General features: G+C 34.5%; 1 protein-coding gene and 1 long non-coding RNA gene across 2 annotated transcripts; both read right to left on the reverse strand.

Moving 5' to 3' along the window:
• Positions 1-863: 863 nt before the first annotated feature.
• Positions 864-3,804, reverse strand: LOC134855252 (uncharacterized). The gene is made up of 3 exons (XR_010164463.1): positions 2,959-3,804; positions 2,218-2,426; positions 864-1,637 (listed from the first exon to the last, which is right to left on the reverse strand). It is a non-coding gene; the product is annotated as an uncharacterized LOC134855252 (long non-coding RNA).
• An 11,035-nt stretch (positions 3,805-14,839) lies between these two features.
• LOC134854969 (alpha-protein kinase 1-like) lies at positions 14,840-20,668 on the reverse strand (the record flags this gene model as incomplete). Its single annotated transcript, XM_063871349.1, is given in 5 exon segments — positions 14,840-15,782; positions 17,982-18,137; positions 19,053-19,213; positions 19,866-20,123; positions 20,494-20,668. Coding segments are annotated over 5 exon segments (1,157 nt in total), but the record flags the coding sequence as incomplete, so codon positions are not given.
• Between the last annotated feature and the right edge of the window lie 899 nt (positions 20,669-21,567).

The raw sequence follows: 21,567 nt of genomic DNA on the forward strand, positions 1-21,567 counted from the left end.
ACTTTTTTCGGGGCGATTGATTATTGGAGACAAGCTTACTAGCATTTTTTAAATTATTGAGAGAAAAATTAATGCCCTATTTAGCTGCTATAAGGCAAAATGGTCAAGAGGGATCATTGAGCTCAACGTTTAAGAAAGATGAACTCGATTCAAGTTCCAGGTTAGACAGTATCTGCTCATTTTGCTCAAAATTTTGCGTATACAGATTCATTTCATTCTGAAACGAATCAACTTAAAGCAGCAACATCCATGCTGAGAAAACTTATAATTTTAGAAAACAGACTCGCGCTATGACACAACTTGAAATATTTTATAGCTGGAATAGCTTGCTTAAACCAAACCAGCCTACAAAATTTTTTTAAAAATATTTCTCAGTTTCAAAGTTTGAATAGCTTTTTCAAAGTTTGAATAACTTTTTGCGAACCGATTCCGTCTATGAAAAAAATCGAAATTTTTCAAAGTATCATAGCTCTAGTTTTTTTTAAAAGATCCAACACAGAATAACTCACAGCTAGCCTAAAATGGTGAGTCAAAAATGTTTTCTGTAAAACTTTTTGAAAATAATTTTTTTTTTGAAAATTGATTATTCCAATTACAATTTCTGAAAATACCAGATTTTACAAATTAAATTTGGTTCTTCTCGTCTATCAAGGTTGTTTCTTTTCTCGTTTTCAGCACTATCAGAGACTGCAACACTATATTCAAGCAAATCAGCGAAGCTCCAATGATTGAATAAATATGAGGCGTTTTTTCCATCAATAAAACTTGCAAAATATAACACAAAACAATACTCAAACATTTCACCGTAAACGAAATTGATGGAAATGATAATTGAGACCCTTTAAAACCTAAAAAAGCGTTAATTGTAAAGCAAGCACAGCCTAAAAGAAGGAATGTTTTGTTTTTAAAGTCGCAAACTGGAACTGCAAAATTCGTTTTGATGACAAATGGCAATGGCATTAGACAACAACCTAATCGTGAAGCGAAAACTAACAAACCAGTGTTAACAGATGACCATTGTCGCATGATAATATAAAACAGGGCATTTATTAACCCAGATATAAGACTTAAACTAAACCCGAATAACCCGTGGAAGTTGAACTGAGTGTCTATTCTCGTTTCTGATTGGCTAATAAATACGAGTCCAGTTAAGCCAATCAGCGAGCAGCAAATTGTCAGCCAATGAGGTTTTAGTCTGAGGAGAAAAAATTCAAGCACTAAACCGAAAGCGAAACTGGAATAATAATGAATAGATGTTGAATCGCCAGCCGTTAAATAATCATAAGAAAGGACAAGTAAATAATTTGATAAACTAGATAAAATAGCTCCATTTAAAACAATTTTTCCGACCAAATGCCAATTTAACTTTCGTTGATTGAAAAATAAAAACCAAGCGATACCTGTAACTAATCCGAAAACGCCCATAACCAAAGTTGAAAAATGGCCCCCCATTTCAGAATATTGAATGGAAACATAAGCGAAAGCAACTACAGTTGAAGCAAGGACTGTGCAACAAATTCCAAGAAAATTGTTTTTCCGAGAACTTCCAATTTGATTTGAATCTGAAGCTGCCATTCTGTGTAATTTATTGTAGATAAAGCAAAAGTAAGGAAAATATTGATCAACGGCGACAACTACTGAAAAAAAAATAATTGACTCTTCTCACACCAAACCCCCCCCCCCCCCCTTCGAAAGTATTTGGTTTGCAAACGAGCGAATTTTTACAACCAACAAGTGTTATAAAGACCAAGTTAACATGCTCCAAAGCAGTTTAGGGGGGGGGGAGATGTTAATTATTGGCTCTAAGTGAGAGTTTTCAGAAATCAGAATCGATTGAGCAAATTTACATGCAGCACTTAGCAAATTTAATCTGAATTAAATGCTTGAATGCTGGGGTGGAAATATCTTACCTGTGTCTATCTGGAGTGAGGATTTTAACTTGATCCCGTGTGTTACATAAAAAAATTTATGGACCAAGTTAACATCCTCCCCCCTAAACACGTTTAGGGGGGAGGATGTTAACTTGGTTCTAAGTTGGGAATTTTCAGCCAATCAGAATCGATTATTTTACATGCAGCGCTTAGGAAATTTAATTTAATTTAAGCGCTGGGGTGGAGGATCTTAACTTGGTCTATTTATTTGGGGGGGGGGGGGGTTCCGGAAAAAGAGCCGAATAATTAAGCAGGCAGAAGAACACATTTGTAATGAAAGCAAAACCTTTAAACTGGTAGTATATAAATTCTTGCGCCGCGGAATTTAGTCAAACAGCGCGGTTGGCGGCGTTTTATTCAAATGGTTCAATGCTTTGGTGGTCTAAAGAAGTTGTATATATGCACTTCAAATAATCCAGTTCGAGAACGCCTTATCACCGTTTGGCCAATATCGTTTAGTTTCTTGAAGTATGACTTGGCAATCCTATACATAAACTGAAACATGTAAAATAAAACGCGGTTATGTAAAATATAACGTGCGTTACGAATATGAAACCTGCTAAGTATAACTAAAACGAGGAGGTTTCGTCAATTAATCAAAAAGTACAAAAATGAAAAAGCTAAGTAAAAAATGTAACAATATCGGAACGAACGTTGAAAATAATTTCTACTTCGTCGAAACTTCAAAGTGGTGGCTTTTTAACTTTAAACCCTGGATATCTGGATTAACAGGAGTTTTTGAGCCTTTTCTGCAGCTTCTGGGATTGTTCACAATCATTGAATCTTCTCGTCGCGATTGATTGTTTTTCTTTTGCCAGTTAAATAAGCAGGCATAATCAAATAAAAACATCGTTTTGTTTGGTGCATACGAGCTGTAAGCGTGCTAAACCTATTTTTAAAAAAATCAAATTAATAAATTTGACTATTGTCAAAGGTAAACCGTGTTCTAGGAACTATTTAAGATTTTATTTGCTTAAGTTTTAATTTGGCAAATTTGGTAATTTGAAAAAAAATTGGGAGAATTTACCTTCGGTAGCGAAAATTTTATCAATTGGTGAAGGTTTAACTGCGAGCACGCCTATGGATCTCGGGTATTTTCGCTGTAATAACCTTTCTCTAGAATTTGAAAATGTCTTCAGTTTATCGATATCCGAGTTCGTTTTCGCAGTAATCGCTAAATGAAATTGCTCACTCCAATGGCTCTTTGGTGAGGTTCCGGAGGCTCAGAAATTTGGCTCAGGAATTTGGTCAGAAAGATGGAATCCATCGTAGACTCGGATTGCTGATTGACTGCGCCATTAAAGCAATGTTGTTCTAACTTATGGAAAGAAGAAAACAAGTTAAAAATAAAAAATGTTGGTGTGGATTTGAGAGCATTTAGATCTGGTTTGGGTGGAGCTTCTGAGTGTTTTCTTCAAGTTCTCGGATTGTCCAGAGCTTTAAGAACCACTGAAAATTCTTGTCGGGATATAAGTTTTCCTCTTGCCCGCTAAAGGCGGTAACAATAACTAAATAAAACAAAATGAACCTTTAAGGACTTCCATTTGCCAAAAGTAAGGGTTTTCACAAGCTGTTGAAAAACTTTTTCGGAGGAAATACTTTCCTTGGCGCAAGGATTATCCAGAGGGGAATGTTTAATTGAGGATGCTTTTGGATCTTTGGTTATGTCGATGTAAGAACCTTTCCTAAAGATCAGTGGTGTTTTCAGGTTATCGAGATCCAAATTCTTTTTTTTTCAAAATTGCTAAAGGAAGTTGTGCACTCCACTTAACTTTGGTATTGGGAATTTTAACAATATCGTTTGGCCAGAATTATGCAATTTCAGCACAGAAAGATGGAACTTAAGACATCACAACAACCCTTTCCGTTTTAGCCCCCCTTGCCCCTATAAAAGCAATTTCTTTTTTTAATTTTATTTTATTTTATTTTTTATTAACAATTATTGTTTTCAGTTTGTTTTACGTATCTCTGTGGATCCTTTTGTCATGAAATTTGACTCGTAGATTAGTTACACCAAAATAAACACATTAAATCTACATATATTAATAATTGCGCCCAAAAATTTTTGTGTATATCTGGTTGATGACGGTAGAAAAGCCAGAAAATATGTTTCTTAAACAAAAAATATTCATTATTTTGTGGTTAGATGATTCTTTTTATCGCTATGAGAACTGTTGGATTTTTTCTATTGGTAAAGAACCAGCGCGCGTTTTTTTTGTCATCTTCAGTGAACGTTGTTGGCACGTTCTCTCTATTTGCAACTTTTTTTTTAGGTTAGAATGAAATATTGGTAAGAAGAAACCTGAATAAATTCTTGCCGCATTCATGGAAATACAGTTTAGTATAAACATACACATCAACCAATATATGAGCGTGGAATATACTAGCCGCGACGTATTCAGCTACATAAAATGAGCGCTGTAGATGAATATACAAAAAAGATTATCTTCTATGTTGAAATAAGAGTGCATTTGCGGGTCTAGGACAACAAGCCGACGGGACTTCAAGCCGAAGGGACTTCAGACCGAAAATTGAACTATACAAGCACCTCAAATCATTATTTTTTCATCTCTAAAACGTTGCTTTTCAAAATCTTAGGCTAGTTTAGTCCATAATAAGCGTTATTTATGACAATGAATCACTTAGGATTTGCATTAGTTAATAACATCAGCCGATTTTTGAAACGCATAAATTATAAACAAGAAAAATACCTTCCACCGTGTTTTATTTTTCAACTTTCCTAAACATCACTTGGAGGCTTAAATTTTATGAAAACGCTAATAATTATCAAATAAAGATCAGGAAATTGAGAAATTCTTCAAAAACTTTTCAAATTAACCTTATTTCATGACTTAATGCGAAAATTTTCGGCTTGAAGTCCCTAATTTTACGATTCGGCTTGAATTCCCGTCGGCTTGATGTCCGGCACCCTGCATATGCGACTGTTTTTATAAATCGGAGACCGATCGTTTAGCAGACCAATCTTTTAGCATAAAAAGTGAAAAATGACTCTTTTAGCAGGCATAAAAAGTGAAAAATGACTCTTTTAGCAGGCCAAGGTAGTAAAGTGATGATACAACAATGCCGAAAAAGGCGGAAACATTTCAGAATAATTTAAACGCATATTCTAAAATTTTGGCGCCAAAATGTCTGCAACTGCAAATTAAACAATCATTTTGGCGCTAAAATGTCTAAATTGCATTTTTTTTTTCGCTCAAAATCTTAAAATGGCAGTTAAGATGGTACACGTTCGCCGTTTAGTTTTTGATTGCCGCACTTAATATGTTGACATTTGTTCAAATTTTTGTCACTTTTGAAAACATTTTCCCTTTCGGCACTAATTCGCCACTAATTTTTTTTCGGCACTGTTGTACTTCATTACTGTTTTACTGCCCACTCAGTATTGTTGGCTAGACTATGTGGTAGCCAGTTTGTACATCGGCTAATTTGTACCCTAACCAATTTTATTTCCTGGCTTCAATCGTATGACAACTTTACATGTTTTTCCTTAATCTTTTTCTCAATAAAATGACAACTTTTTTTCCTTCAATCGTCAATTGAAGTTCTCTTTTGCAAAAGGAACTAAATCCCTGCAATGATGACAAATTGGACAGCTCAATTTTTTTGAAGTTATTGCTCATACATAGCCGCATCCAGTTTCAAGCGTTAATGATTAATTATGTAACGATTTTAGTACCAGTTTTACTAAAATTGAGAAACAATCGATTTTAATCAATTGATAATCGAATATAACCTCTCTTTTTAAAAAAATCAAAATATAATTAATTATAATCCAATATTATAATCAATTTATTTTTTCGGCTTTTTTAAATACAATTAAAAACAATTATAATTGATTATAGTACATTATTTTTAATCAAATTTCGAGTTCATTAGTTTTGCACAAAACTCCATTATAATCGTTTATAATTGATTATAATCCCTTTTGTTTTTCCATTTTGTCATCGACGTTGCCTCTAATTTGCTTATATTTCATGCTTTTTGTACAGATTGGTTCCTATGAAAAATCAAAAAAAAATTTTTAAAAGTTTTTCAATCAATTCCAGTTTATAAGGTTTTTTTTTTTCATTTCTTCCCCATTAGAGTTGTTTTGTGATGCTTATTTCAAGCTTTTTTAATCACCAAAACATCAGCAAATTGATTTAGTTTCATGATTGATTCGGAAGACTTATTTTTCATCTACCGCGGGAATCTCTCCACTAATGTGAAAGGATCTCTATGAAACTTTTGTTTCGTGGTACAACTTTGTGTTCAGATGAACCAAAGTGTTCAGGAGATCTCTCTTTTAGATATTTTCTTATTGACACAAAAATAATAACCCAAAAGATATATTTCGACCATAGTTTTCAATTGACAATTTTTGGTAAATAAGAGATTACAATCGATTATAATCGATTTTAATTGATTGTAAGGATTTTTTGAAAAAACTATAATCAATTATAATCGGTTATAAGAAATTATAATCTATTGGAAAAAATCACGAATATAATCATTTATAAATCCTTTAAACACCTAATTTTGGTAATTATAATCAAATATAATTGTCAAAAAATGGTCATAATAATCCGTTATAATCGATTATTTACGCCTAAACTTGGATGCGGGTGCGCAAAAGATATCAAAAATCTCTTTAACCAAATACCCCTCGGGTACCTATTAACAAATATACCCCTATAACGGAACAAAACTGCTCGTATCAGGGTGAAGCCATGAATGTTCCGACAGCCTTCTAAGTTTTATGGAGCAGCAAAAGCCTTAAAAAATTTAAATGTAATAAAAAAAATTGAATTTTTTTTTCAAAAATTGGAAATTTTTTTAAAGAAAATCATCCCCTCACACGCCATATAAAGTACAAAAAGATAATTTTCGCACCTTGTAACAAATCAAATATGGCAAAATATACTTTTTTCAACCAATTTGGAACAATTTCTAAGACGGATTAAATCTCCACTTACGCACAAATAGCGCGAAATATATCGCGCGTTAATTTTCCAGAATCGGCCAAAATGGCAATCTTTAAACCCCCATAACTTTACAAAAAATGATCACAGGTGGAATAAATTTTCAAATTTAAGCTCAGGACAACAATAGTTTTTGAATGATATAAAAATTTTTGTCAAAAATGGCTAGTTAAAAAGTCGAACTTTGTCTGAACAAAAAAAAACCCACCCCGAGCACAAATATTCGAAATTTTGTACGTAGTGAAAATTTTTTACCATATGAAACTTTTTTACCTTGTGACAAATCCCCCCACCCATTTGCAAAAGGGGGGGGATAGAGTTAATGAGATCCGATATCAGTTTGAGGTTGTAGCTACTCTGCGTAAGACGATTTAAAGTATTCAGGCTAGTTATCAGTTGCAAGCACTTTCTCTCCAATCTCATTTAAGCATAATTCTTACGGTTTAACGAAAACTTTTACAGTGTTACGTTTGAAGATCAAATATAACAAAAATAAATAAGTCAAATCTAAATCAAGTGCGATTCAATACAAAAATTCAAACAGCCCAGGTTAAAAAAAAATATCTCAAAGACGAGAGTGCAAAAATAGTAGTGTTCTTCCACGTAAAAAATTTTCAACATGGAGTCTTAAGCTTTTTCACTTGATCGCCTCACTCCGCATTTAGAAAAAAAGGTTGTGAATTATTTTTGATGTTTAAGTTTTGAACTTTTAATAATTAATAAGTTTTATTAAGGATCTTACGTCTTATGACAAAAAATTATTCGAAACATTGGAAGTCTTAGAAGTAAATGTCAGCAAAACGTTTTTGAACATAGCGTGCGGAAAATGATTTGGAAAACGAGCATTCTACGATATTTTATTCAACAAGTTTTCTTTGAGGCTTCGCAAATTTATGAAAGAAACTTTAGCCTCACAGGACCTAAATGAATTGCTCTGACCTTGACGCAAACAAAAGGTTATGGAAAATTCATTTAGATAGAACAAGATTTCTCGTATCAGGGTGAAGCCCTGAATGTCCCGACTGCCTTTTAAGGTCTATTAAGGAATTTTTTTTCTAATTGGATATTTTTTTGCGAAAATCATCTCCCCACACGCCATATAAAACACAAAATGATGAAGTTCACTCCTATTAACAAATCAATTATGGCAACCAAACAAACTTCTTTAAACCATTTTGGAACAATTTCTAAAAAGGATCAAATTTACGCTTACGCGCCAATAGCGCGGAATATATCGAGCGTTAAATGTTTCAATTTGGCCAAAATGGCATATTTAAACCCCTATAACTTTACAAAAAAAGATCACAGGTGATTTTTTTTCAAATTTAGGCTCAGGACAACAATAATTTTTTAATGATATAAAAAGTTCCGTCAGATATGGTTAGTTAAAAAGTCAAAATTTGTCTGAGAAAAAAACCACCTCGAGAACAAATACTCCGTTGCTTTCGTTACGAAATTCAGAACAGCAATTTTTTCACCGATTAAAAATTAAGATTTTCCAGATCTATAAGATCTCGGATTGATCTGCCAGTGATATTCAGTATTTACTTTTGGCAGTGCAACAATGAAAAAAAACTCACTGAAAGTACTGAGTCAGGGGGCTACTCTAGCGAAGGCAGAGAAGCAGAGAGTATAAAAGCAGAGAAGAGAAGGCAGTACTGATCAGTACTTTTTATGAACCGTTCCCATTCCCTTATCAGATTTCCATAGTTCTGATAATAGCAAAAAAAATGAAGACGCACCTATAAAAAAAACTTATCTACTCTCATACTCTACCGTTCGATCCCAACCTATCTTTTTGTTTTTTAAATGCTACATCTGCCTTTCTCCGCGTAGGACCAATTGTTTTCTATAGATAATATTCAAATCTCAGGTCAGTTTGTTATTATATTGCAAAGTTTTTGTAAAAGTGAAAAAATTAAAGCGAAAACGAAAAGCGAGAAAGAAACAAAGGCAGACTTGTTAACGGGCCGCCATAATTGAGGCCCGGCCCGGCCCGGCCCGGCCCGGCCCGGCCCGATATAATTCAAGTCAAGCGCGTTGGCGGCCCGCTAAACAGGGAATTTATTAAATATCGGCCCGTTGGGGCCCGTTGCTGCATTTTTGGTTAAAAAAAAAACAAATTTGTTTCAAAACAATTTTAATTAATTGTTTTACTTATTTATAAAGACTTTTTCTAAAAGCCGAGGAAACCATTTCAATTGCCTCATGTCGTTTAGCACACTGCAAGCTGTACAGTGCGCACTGAAACATAACATTGGTTAGTCAATAAAAGTAAGGACCGTTGGGGCCCGTTGACAAAAGTGAAAACCTCGGCCCGGCCCGGCCCAGCCCGTTGAGGCCCACGGGCGGCCTGGCCTGTTGACAAGTATGAACAAAAGTGATTTTTGTCTGACTATACTGCTCAATTTACTGAGGTTACGAAAATCTAAAATGTTTCACAAACTGAAGAAAACTTTTTTTCCGGCGAAACAAGGAAAGAAATTGTAGTTTTTGAGATACGATATGCTCACTTAAATTATGGAACAATTTTCATTAACTTTTTTCTTAAGCTTTTTAGGACAAAATCTTTGCAACCGTTCGATGTTTTTCTTCTAAATCAGATAATCATTCACGGGTTTTGACTGCATTGGCGAAATCTCCATATCTTTTTTCCTCTCATTTACTAGTCGTTATTTTTGGATTTTCTCAACCTCCATTTCCTACCCCAGTTATTTTTCCGACCATTGAAAATGGCGAGACAATTTGTATTCGGCTGTATTCTAAATTTTTCCCTTGTTTTGTTTTCCACTCAAAATTAGGTAATCATTGGACAGGCTGGAGTGATATAACATATCATAACCCTTTTAGTCATTTTTCGAACGACAAAAAAAATTCCAAAGAATTTCCTAGTGTCGAGAAAAACCGATTTGAAACTTCTGATTTTTCGTCTATTTTCGAGCAAGTCAAACAATCGATAACGTTTGTTATTTAATGACAATTAGCATTTTAGACTAAAACTAATTTTTTTTACCAAAAGGTAAAATATTTTTAGAAGCTTCCTTTAGCTCTTCACTGACAAAAAATACGTTCAAAATTGAAGAGTGCAAAAAAGGTTTAAAAAAGTTTCTTAATTTATTTTTTGAAGACAATTGGAGTCCTAATTTATGCTGAATTTACTAAATTTTTACGCGTTTGTATAGTCGTATTATCACACGACGCAAGCAAAAAGAGACACTACCTTGAAAAAAAAAATTTTTTTTTTCTTCTGAAATTGTGGTCGGAAAATTATGTGCTACTTGCTAATCAACCGGCTATCCTTTTTCTCCATGTCCTCTTAGTTGGTATAATTTGTGATAACTCTTCTTTCCTGCATGATCTATTGATGTGTTTTTTTTTTAATTTTTTTTCCATCAAAATGATCTTGAAGTGACCGCAAACTCCTCACTAATTTCCGTCTTTTTTTGCATTTGTTTGTTGAATCTTTTCAAGTTTCATTTGTTTTCTTTTGTTACCGTCAGCTAAGGCTTCCTAATGCCGCATCATAGACATTTCAATCAATCGGTTTCGATTTCTTTCATTTTGGTTGCTAGCAAAATTGATTTATAACAGACATTTAATAAGAGACGACGTCGGTTAGATCTGAATCATGGAGAACAAAAACAGCTGAAGAAGTTCATAGGGGCTCTTTTTAGGACATTTTTAGGCTCAAAGTCCAAAATCAGTTTTGAAACTCGTCGTTATCAGAAGTTTTAGCTTTTTCAAAACTTCACAAAAATGGTTCAAGCTGATCGCCTGAAAACAAAAATTAGGGCTTTTTAGACCCTTGAGTCGAATAATTTTTAAAATTAGACCAAAAAAGCTTCTCTTGATGAATAATCTAGCGGTGTAAAACAAGTTGTAAAAAGCAACTAATTAGGGTTTGACCGTTTTTTTAGAAACTTCTCACACTTTTTCATGAATTGATAAAACAAGCAGGTGAGCCTTACAACTGCTGAAAAAGTTAGAATGTCTTAGCAACTTCAAAAGTTATACTGAGTTTGGTTGTATGTTTTTTCATATGGCAATATCTGCGGCATATAGCAACCAATAATTGCAACAGTAATCCTTAAACTTAAAACTTAGGTTCGGTTTAGAAATCATCTTACTAAGATCGAAATAACGAAAGTCACATTAAAGGTAACGAAAGTCAAATTCACGAAAACCTCATAATTCAAGCAACTTTTTATTGATTCTTTGTTTTTTTTTGCAATTTGCAAGTTCATTGCGATGATATCATGCCACCGTAAAATATTGCATAGAAAAAACTGAATAATAAACGTTTTTCTTTGTAATCAGGTGTGATGCAAAAGTTTCACGGAGCTTTAATTGAAAACAATTTTGAAAGCATAAGTGGCCCAATCCTTTATATAAAAGCACCATCGCATTGGACTTCAAAAACTTGTTGCGAAAATCAAATTGACATTCCGCAAAAAATTACCAACTCAAATTAGCAATCCTAAAAACACCAATGCTAGAAAAACTAACATACTCAATATTTAGTTCTTGGCAACAATTGTATCTGAAAAACGCATACTGCAGCTGTTGTAATTGCCATTTTAGAAAACCTGCTTTACTTCTACACTTTGTTGAGGCAAAAATTGGCAGATAACAGAGTTTTTAATAAAAAAACGGCGGATATTTATTTCACATGTAATTTCAAGCACCTGAGCCCAGAAAGCACTAGTAGCCACTGAACAAATTCAAAGGGGGAGTTTACCCTAAGCAAGTTTTGGCCCAAACTCAAAGCAAGTATCGAAAGCTTACATTCATTCAAATATTTCATAGGCATTAAAATTTGTACCCCAATAATTGGCTCAATTTGAAGTTAAACTACTGAAAAGATCGAGAAAGGGATTTTGAAAGCGCAAATTTTGTCCAGTTCATCAACTTTTCAGTCTGAAAAAATGTAAAGTAAGTCCAAGAAAATGTCTCTTAATGAATATTCCACCAATTTTTATTAGTATGTAAAAAACAACTCAATCAGTTTCGTGTAAAAAGAAAAAAGCTCACTAAACAGTAAAAATTATAATCATTTTTCACACCAGAGTCTAAACTCTTCACATGTACTTAGCATATGAAAAACGTCATCAAAACTAAAATTGTACAATTTTAGCAAAAGTCGAACTGGCATTCTGTTACAACAAAAAATTGAGTCCTAGATAAGCGCGCTGTTTGATGCGTGTATGACCCTGGATTCCGGAAACAAGCTTCTAAACAAGTCCCAAATTGTAGCCAAAATATCGCAGATTTCCACAATGAGCAAGATTAAAAATGAGCAACAAGAAATGAGCTTATTTCAAATGGAGCTGATTTATGATTCAGCCAACTGACTGTGGATTCCACATAGGCAAAAAGTATCCTTGTTGCGGATTCCATAACAAAACAGCGTTTTGCCTTTTGTAGAATCCGCAAACAATTGCAAAAAAACACAGTTTATTATTGTAATGAATCGTCACAAGTATTTTTTCTAAGATGGATTAAATTTACGCTTACGCGCCAAAAGCGCGAACTATATTGAGCGTTAACTGTCTCAATTTGGCCAAAATTGCATATTTAAACCCCTATAACTTTACAAAAAAAGGTCACAGGTAAAACAAAAATTCAAACTTAGGCTCAAGACAACAATATCTTTCGAATGATATGAAAAATTCCGTCAACAATGGCTAGTTCAAAAGTCAAAATTTGTTCGAAGAAAAAAAAACCCACCCCGAGAACAAATATTTCGTTACTTTTGTATCGAAAGTCGGAAAAATAATAACTTCAAAACACGACATCTTCCTAAACCATGTGTTATCATAATGATTATTTGTTTCCGAAAAAAAACTCAAAATTTTTTTTTCGATGAAGGACACATCAGTGTGAAATCTTGCATAAGAATCAATTGATTCAATTTCGTCTATCAATATCTAAAACAATATCGAATTTATGGGTTTTTTTTTTTCAATAGAAGTTGAGGCAAAGTGCGGCACCCCCATAAGCTACATTAATAGCAACAAGGCACAATCATTATGAAATTTTTTACGATATTCAAATTGGCATTCCGCGAAAAAAAAACAAGTCAATTTTTCACTCTATAATCAATTAGAAATTCAACTGAAATTACAAATCCACCTATCAAATATAATCACGGGCTTGAAAGATGCAATTTTTTGATTTCAAGAAGCAAATGAACAAGTTTTTTTTAGCGTTTGGGCATCTATTGAAGATATGGTTAAGCTTTGACAAATTTTGAGAACTTTTTGGGGATCAAATTTTCAATACCATGTTTGAAATTAATAAAATTCCAGTATACCTTGACCAGTGCATCATACTGAAATATCAGTTTTTGGGTTAAAATTTATTCTAACTTGATTGAAAATTAGCGCGATATTGTTCCTATATAAGTTATTTTAGGCCCTTGAAATCAAATCCTTCGCTTTGTTTGCGAGTGGTTTTCCACAGTAACGATACTTCTGAAGCTAGTTATGGTACACACACTATTTTACCCCATCGAGAACATTTACTGGCTATCTTACCATCTCAATTTCAGATTTCGTAATTCTTTTACGGCTAGCTGTTTTAAATTAATAAAAAAAAATAGAAAAAAAAAGGAAAAATTGTTTTATTTGCTCTCAATCAAATCAAAAAGACAAATCTCTTCGTCTTGTGACTGCAGAAATCTTGAACATTTTAAAAAGAAAAATTTTTACAATATTTTATGAATAAAAGTATCAAAAAATATTTAAGCTATGTATTAGTAACCTAGTGAAAATTTTTCAGTTAGAACAACCAAGCAAACTCAGCTTGCTATATCTGTTAATGCTGACAAAATTTTGAAAGCCGTTGCTTTAGCGTTTTTTGTAATAACTTCTTACAATGAAATCCAAACCAACAAAATGAACAGATTTTAACCATAGTCATAGTATTTTCTGCAACTGAGCTCACATAGCAGACAGATAGTTGAAAAAATCTAGACAGATTTCGCCCATAGCTTTGTTCTGCAACTGAGCTCAGTTATCAACTTTAGATGGGGTGGGTAATAAACTAAAAGCTATCAAAATAAAACGTTTCTTTTTTTAGTGATTTCATGATTTTTGCACTTTATAGCATAACTTAATAGTTTTTCAGCTATTTAGTGGACCAGATATCTCTAAACGTCATCGACAAGTCTTCTAGTATTTTGTCGAGTTTTTCAAAAAAAATTTCAGTCAAATTGATTAGCAATTACAGCAAAAAATTCAGGAAAAAATGGATCAAAATCCTGAAGGAAGGCGTCCACCCCCTCCGCCCTAAATCCTCCTCTGTGCACTCAAAGAATTTTCAATAAGCAAATTTTTGTTTGCTGATATTAACTTTAGTCTTTGAAAAACCTTTGATTGATATCTTTTTGGCAGCCAGTTTGGTTCTTCCCACTCCACCCCCCCCCCCACCGATGAAATTTTACAATTAACTATTTTTGTTCACATCGATTGTTGCAAAAATTGTCATGCGGATTGATTCGGAATTGGCAAACATATTTGGTCTTCATTTTCAATCTTTTGAAACCACCCGATAGACTATAAAACCGATGCTTGGGCTAGGTGGGGGAAAAGAAAAAGAGCCGCCAACTATTGTAAATTTACAAAATAATTTGATTTTTTGATGATTGATTTTGCTCCAGTGGCTTTTTTAAAGTTATTACCAGTTTGCTGGTAGATTTGTCCTCTTTAATAGGTAAAAACAAAACTTTCAAGGTTCATTTTAGTTTCAGACAATTTTTTCCGCATGGTTGTCTTAAAGTTCAAATTTGATGCAAACTTTGTTCAAAAATTACGGTTTATCCACATGTACTTTTCATCAGTGATTTCATACTTTCGATTGTTTTTTAAAACATTTTGCAAACGTCCTCTCAAATACTATTAAGAAACAAAAAAATGACGGGTTTTAATTACAAATAACATATTTCAAACTTTAGTCATGCAAATAATTAAAATTTAAGTAAATATGAAAATAACAACGCTTACGATTTCAGTTTCGTTGAAGAGTATAATAACGCCTGCCTTTTGCAAAATAAAATGGGAGCTGATTTTAAGAGGGTGGAGTATTTTTCACATCATAAGTCTTAGTTTTTTAAGGGCGAGCTACCGAATGCACAAAACCTTCCTCAAGTAATCTCCCAAAAACGTTAGTTTTCACGGCACTATAAAAATTAAGTTTGAACAAAAGAAGAGGTCTAGTTTATCTAATTTTCTTCGGGAGAGACTTGCACATAAAATGGCGCGTTTTTTCTATCATATATGCCACAAACCTAGGCTTGGTCGCACAAAAAAATTGCAGCCCCAAAACACTGCTTTTTGAATTTTGCAGGATTTTAAGCCTACTGCCAGGAGGGAGGGGAGGCGTGAATATGGGATACAAAACGGCAAATGCAATAACCATGGTATTAAAAGGTTTTCGAATGTTTCAAGCAAGTTTTTTTTTAGTTAGTTTGACATTGGGGATGACGAGCTGCTTCCTTTTTTGCTGGTTCCGAGTCCAAACGAGCTCCCGTTGTTGTTATTATGATTATTATTGTTGCTGTTACTATTGATGTTGTCATTATTGTTGTTTTCAGAGGTGGGGGAGTTTGAAGCAGAGCCTTGTTGTTGTTGTTGTTGTTGTTGTTGCTGTTGTTGTTGTTGTTGTTGTTGTTGTTGTTGTTGTTGTTGTTGTTGTTGTTGTTGTTGTTGTTGTTGTTGTTGTTGTTGTTGTTGTTGTTGTTGTTGTTGTTGTTGTTGTTGTTGATCTTGGTTTGCAGTCGTGAACACCAACTGTGCTTCTCCTACAAACTCCATTTCCATTGAGGACACGTGACTGTTCGCACAAATCAGTTCTGTTTTGTAGTGGCAGCCTAAATTTTTTTAAAAAGAAATAGAAATATTTACATTATACCGAAAAAAAATGTTTCAGGATTTATGAGTCAATTAAAAATTTTTGTAAAGACTGATCAATTTAGTTACAAGCATAATCATTATAATGATAATGTCTTCTTCAAATTTTAAAAATATAACTTTTTTCTCATGTAAAAAAGACTTCTTTCTTGTTTTGTTTTTAAAGTTTTGCCAGCATTTTGTTTTTCCTTTTTTGGGCTCTTAAATCAAGTATATTGGAACAAGAGCAGATGAAATAGCCTCCAAGGTGACAAAAATTTTAAATGTATTTACAAAACAAATCTCACTTTTTACTCGCTATATCATAAATTAAAGAAGATATGCTACTCTTTTCCCCCAGTGCCCACCAAAGGTTATTGGCCCAACTCATAAGAATACAAAAAAACAAGACTGCTCGTATCATGGCAAAGTTTTGAATATTGCGACTGCCTTTTAGATTTTTTGGAGTAGTATTCGCCTAAAATAACTCTGACTTTTTCAAAAACAAACCTCCACCCCCATACGCTATGTGAAGTACAAAGTGATATATTTGGCATACAGCAAAGTAGTATATATACCAAATAGCATGCCTGAAATCAAATTGGAACGAATTCTAAGACCGAAAGTGCGCAATAACTGTCCCATATTTCGCTCGTTAATTGGATCATCTTGAGTCGTTTATACCCCTATAACTTCACGACAAACAATCACAGGTGATTTTTTGTTTTAATTTAGGCCCAAGGCAACATTATTTTTCACTGGTGAAAAAAAATCAGCCAAACGTTGCTAGAATTGTGTCTGGAGATAAAAACAACCCGAACAAAAAAACAATTTATAATTCTTTCAGTTTTGGGAATTAAGAAAGCCATATCAACGTTTTCGCCTGATAATTTTATTCGAGTGAGCAGTGAAAATTAATATTTTGAAAGAAATCAAATTTGCTGACAATTTTTTTAAAAATTATTATGATAATTAAGATATCAATAAAATTGTCTAATATAGCTATTAGTCCATTCAATCACGCGCTCAAAAAAAACCAAAAATTTTGGCTAAAAATGATGTTGAAGGAGTAGAACAAATTTATATTGCCGAAAAAGTTAGAATGACGAGCAGACGAAAAGTATAGCAAACCAATCGCTCAACAAGACAATTAATTATGGGCGTAACCCAGCCAGAGTAAAAATAAATCTCGTTTTATAGATTTGTTACGAAAAATGATAAACAAATATAATTGTGAAAATTGATATAAAAGGTGCAAAAATGGTCATTTCTATTTAAAAAAATTCTAAAGCAAGACAATTTTGTACGGTGACTTTTTTGCCTGCAATTTTGAAGCGATTCCTGGAATTAGGTCATTTATCTGCAAGGGAGAAAACGAATAGTCAGTTCCTTACAGAGAACCGGATGTTTCCCAGGCTGCAAATTGAAGAAAACTTGCCGTATATTTTTCTGGGCAGGGTAAGAATGCCTTGCTTTCAATCAACAAGCACAGATCAGAGTGAGCGCGAACCCCGGCCTTTCTGTTGACAAGCGGAAACTTAGCCATTTCACCACCCCTTCCCCATCCAAAATAGTTTAAAATTAGACTGAAAACCAAGTTTTTTTTTTCACAATTTCATTGCGGCACCGAAAGATTTTTAAATGCCATTCAAATCACGACTGAAAGAATTAAATTGATATTTCACTTTTTATGATCTGTTTTTGTGGTATCTGATTTTTTAACACTCGAATTTTCTACATGTACATCGGAATTTGAAGTTTGTGAGGCGAAGAGAGGAGGTACCAAAGAATCCGGGTTGAACTTATGCTAACTTTTAAGCTCTCCCAAAACAGTGTAAAAGCCCTATATTGGCAAATTTGAAAAAAGGGGCAAAATGACGTTTTTTCGCATTTTTAGAGAATTTCATCAAATAGTTGCGTAAAATATCACGGTGTATTGAGCAAGTTTAAAATGTCCAAAAGAGCACCAAGTCGAAGTTGACGTAGGGGGTGACTCATAAGACATTAGTGATCTGTAATTCAAATGATGTCATTTGAAATGCGCTATGCCCCTAGAGATAGTTTTGGATTTGAAAGGTGGGTAATTAGGGCATTCCCCTAACGACCCCCCCCCCCAAATCCGCTACTGTGCCGTAGGCTCGGAACCTAAGGGATAAGTAACTAATGTCAAGCAGATTTACCCTTGTGACATGTGTATTCACAGTCCCTACACCTGTAGCCCTGCTTGCCCAGTCCCAGTCTCTTGGAGATGGGCTTCAGACACACCTCACACGTCTCACTGCGGCTGAAGTGAGTGGCCACGAATGTATGGTCATTGTAGATGTGCAGTTTGTTGCCTAAAAAGTACAGTTCGATTTAAGAGGTACCAGGTTCGAATCTAGATGGGATCGGCAATGTTTTTTTTCTTCTAACCACTTTTTTCGAACATGTGAAATGAACGTTTTTCACTGGCCGACCGATATTTTCAAAAAATATATATTAAATTTGGTCATTGTAGATGTGCAGTTTGTTGCCTAAACATAATCAGAAGTAGTGTGAAGTTTGAAACTATGTCCGATCAAATTTGCCACTGATATACTTGTATTCTGTTATCTGGTTGTTCAAAAAATTAAAATTAACGTGTCTATTGGTCAAAGTACTAAATCAAAAAAAAAATGAAACCCAATATTTTTGCTTTAACCATGATCAGAGATGGATGTCAGAGATTCAAGTCTAGGACAAAATCTCTATATAAATTATTTAAAATCAGCAAAGTTCAGAAAAATTATCAAACTTGTTACATTTATAGGGGCACTTAGCATAGTGGTAAGGCGTTCACTTTAGAATCGTCAGATCGTGTAATCGATCCCATACCATGGCAATGATAGTGTGTGAGGACGAGCTCTCACTTGACCTCTAGCTTCAGGTCTACCACAACCTGACCAAATTTGGCTGCAAAAGTGGTACCACGTGAAAGTTCTAGACGCACAAAAACGGCCTTGAGTCGCATAAAAAGAGCTAATAACACATGTGGGGAAATAATACAAACGGACTATCCTCGACAGGACTGATTCGCAGGAACGATAATTATTTAATCATGACTCGTAAAGCCCATTTGGCGGGCTTTACTAATCAGACTATGAACAGTATCTATTCTATATCAGTATCAAGTGACAGGTTGATATCTTTTTAATGTATTTTCCAAAGCCAAATTAAATTGTTTGGGCATCCGGCTTGAAATTAAGAACTAATAGTATCATAAATGAACTTGCCTTTGATGCCGTGTTTGTTGCTCTTGGCTAACTCCTTCGAGATGAGGAAGAACTTGGTGCCGGTGTCAATCACCAGAGTAGAGCAGTCGTAGTTCACGAATGAGTTCCGGCTGTTGATGCTACTCGTGTCACTCGAAGCCACAGCAGACGAAGCTACAACACTGAAAAACAAGAGCAACATTTCAAGTTATGTGCTGTTGTGGCGTATCGTCAGTGATGGTGCCCAGCAAAATTACTAATTGTGTTTGATGTTTGCGAGTATCTTGAACAGATGGTATCTTTAGCAGATACGACGGAAAAAACAATTGGTCACCAAAAGAATCCACTGAGCTACCATTTTACTTAGTAGCGGATTTAGGGGGGGGGGGGGGGGGCGGACGCTCTTACCCCTTCAGGGATTCGACCCTCTGCCGACCCAAAGAGCCCCCCCCCCTTTGTACTATTTTGAGATATCCATTTTTGGCTGACTGACCTTAAAATTTTCTAAGCAATCTATACTAATTTTGAGGGAGGGGCGCGCGCCGAAAAAACGCAATTTTTTGGTCCAAATTTTCCAAAAAGTGCTTGAAAACGCCTTTTTTGGGCCTTTTTTTCTCAAAAACTTGCCTGCGGCGCATCTTGGGCTATTTCCATTTTTGTTGAGGCTTGCATTAATTTTCTCTAGAGATAAAACAGCAAATTTTTTTGCCAATTTTTCTTAAAACCATCTGTTAAAAATGATAGAAATTAGCAAAAATTTCAAAAATTCCGTCTTCCAACGAAGCAAAAAACAGAAAATTGTGACTTAAATGTAAAAAACTAAACAGCACTTACGGTGGTGGACTGGCTGCTTGATTCACTGGCACCGTCTGACTATTACCCCCTTGCTGGGCTCCCGTCCCCACCCCCATGCCCCCACCCAACCCACTTGGGATATTCTGCTGTGGGGTAACGTGGGTGTACTGCTGTTGTCCAGATGCGAGTTGCTCTTTTGATCTGAGTCGGACAATCAAGGGATTGTTTGTTGTTTGAAGTTGCTGTTGTTGTTGTTCCAAACCGCGTTGAGTAATGTCCACAGAACGGTCACGACGGCTAAAAAATGAAAAAAGAAATTAAAAGAGTCGGATTTTTTACAGATGAAATTTTTGTAAAAACAGATTTTTATATTTTTCGAAAAAAATAGTGCAATGAAAATTTGTGAAAAAAAGTCACATGTATTTCACTTTCAGAATTTTGAAAAAAATATATATTACGTTTCATATTAACTTTTCTTTATATCAATTCTTAATCAGATTTTTGAACTTCAGTAGTTTACTAGAAAGCCAAATCCAATAGGGCCAAAAAACATGGTCTAAAAAATGCCAAATTTTTTTCCAACCATTGAAATGTTTAGTTTAAATTTTCTGAAATTTAAGAAAGCGGATGAAAATGTTTATCGGCCAATCAATCAAACTTTACACACCTGAACCAGTCTTTGATGGCTTTAGCCGGCCCCCCTCCCCCTCCTGCTCCTCCCCCCTCACTGGTACCACTTCTGCTCCTGTCTCTCTTCGGACTGGCACTCTTATTCCGACTCCTCCCCCTGTTCCGGATGGGACTGAAGGGAGAGCGACGACCGGGGTTGGGGGGATCAGGTGCTGAAATGATAGTGATGATTAGTTAAATAGCAATTTTTTTTGGACTTTTTCAGATACCAAATCTCTTCAACTATGCCCCCCCCCCCCTTAAGTACCTAGTAACGATTATCCCCCCTATAAAGAAATAAATAAACCGTTAAGCTTATCGGGGAATTTTATACCTAGTTACGAACCTGCCCCGGCCCTTTTTGCAAAAAGGCGATATAGTTAAAAAGATCCCAGATACCTCCCCCACCATTGGTAGCGAGTACAGAATGTCCACACCCGTAAAAGACTATTTAAACGCAAAAGCTTGAACCAATTTTGTCACCTTATATCGAAATTTTTGTGAAATATAATCCAGCCGAAGTATAAATCAGCCGAAAATACTCAAGTGTTATTCAATAGATATGTAACAATTATGTAACAGTTACGAAAGTTATATTCAAATGTCATTCTTATAGTGTAACGTATTTTTGGCTTATATACTCCGCGCATTTTCGGTTGGTTTATACTTCGGCTGATTCATTTTCTCTCCGAATCGCCATTACCCCTTTGCATTAGCAAGGAGGGGGTAAGAAATCGATAAAGAAATTTCAAGGAGTTCTTTTATAACGTTGTTTGAAGTGGGAAACAAATTAGTTTTTTTTAAATACTTACTTTACTGATCTGATGATTTCTTAGTGAAAGTATTGCAATTTTATGCGGTTGAAATAATCGTCGAGATAACTGTTAATTGACAGTAAAAATATAAAAATAAATCGGAAATTTCTGATAGCATTTTGAATATTAAAACGCTGAAACTATATAATAAAAAAAATGAGATAAGGTCTGTATTGTAGGGTTATTTATTGCTAATCAGAGCGGGAGGGCAACTTTTGAGAAAGCCAAGTTATAGTTTTTTAGGCAAGTTAGAAAGC

Source organism: Symsagittifera roscoffensis, chromosome 10, assembly GCF_963678635.1.
Source record: "Symsagittifera roscoffensis chromosome 10, txSymRosc1.1, whole genome shotgun sequence".
NCBI classification, from domain to species: domain Eukaryota; kingdom Metazoa; phylum Xenacoelomorpha; order Acoela; family Convolutidae; genus Symsagittifera; species Symsagittifera roscoffensis.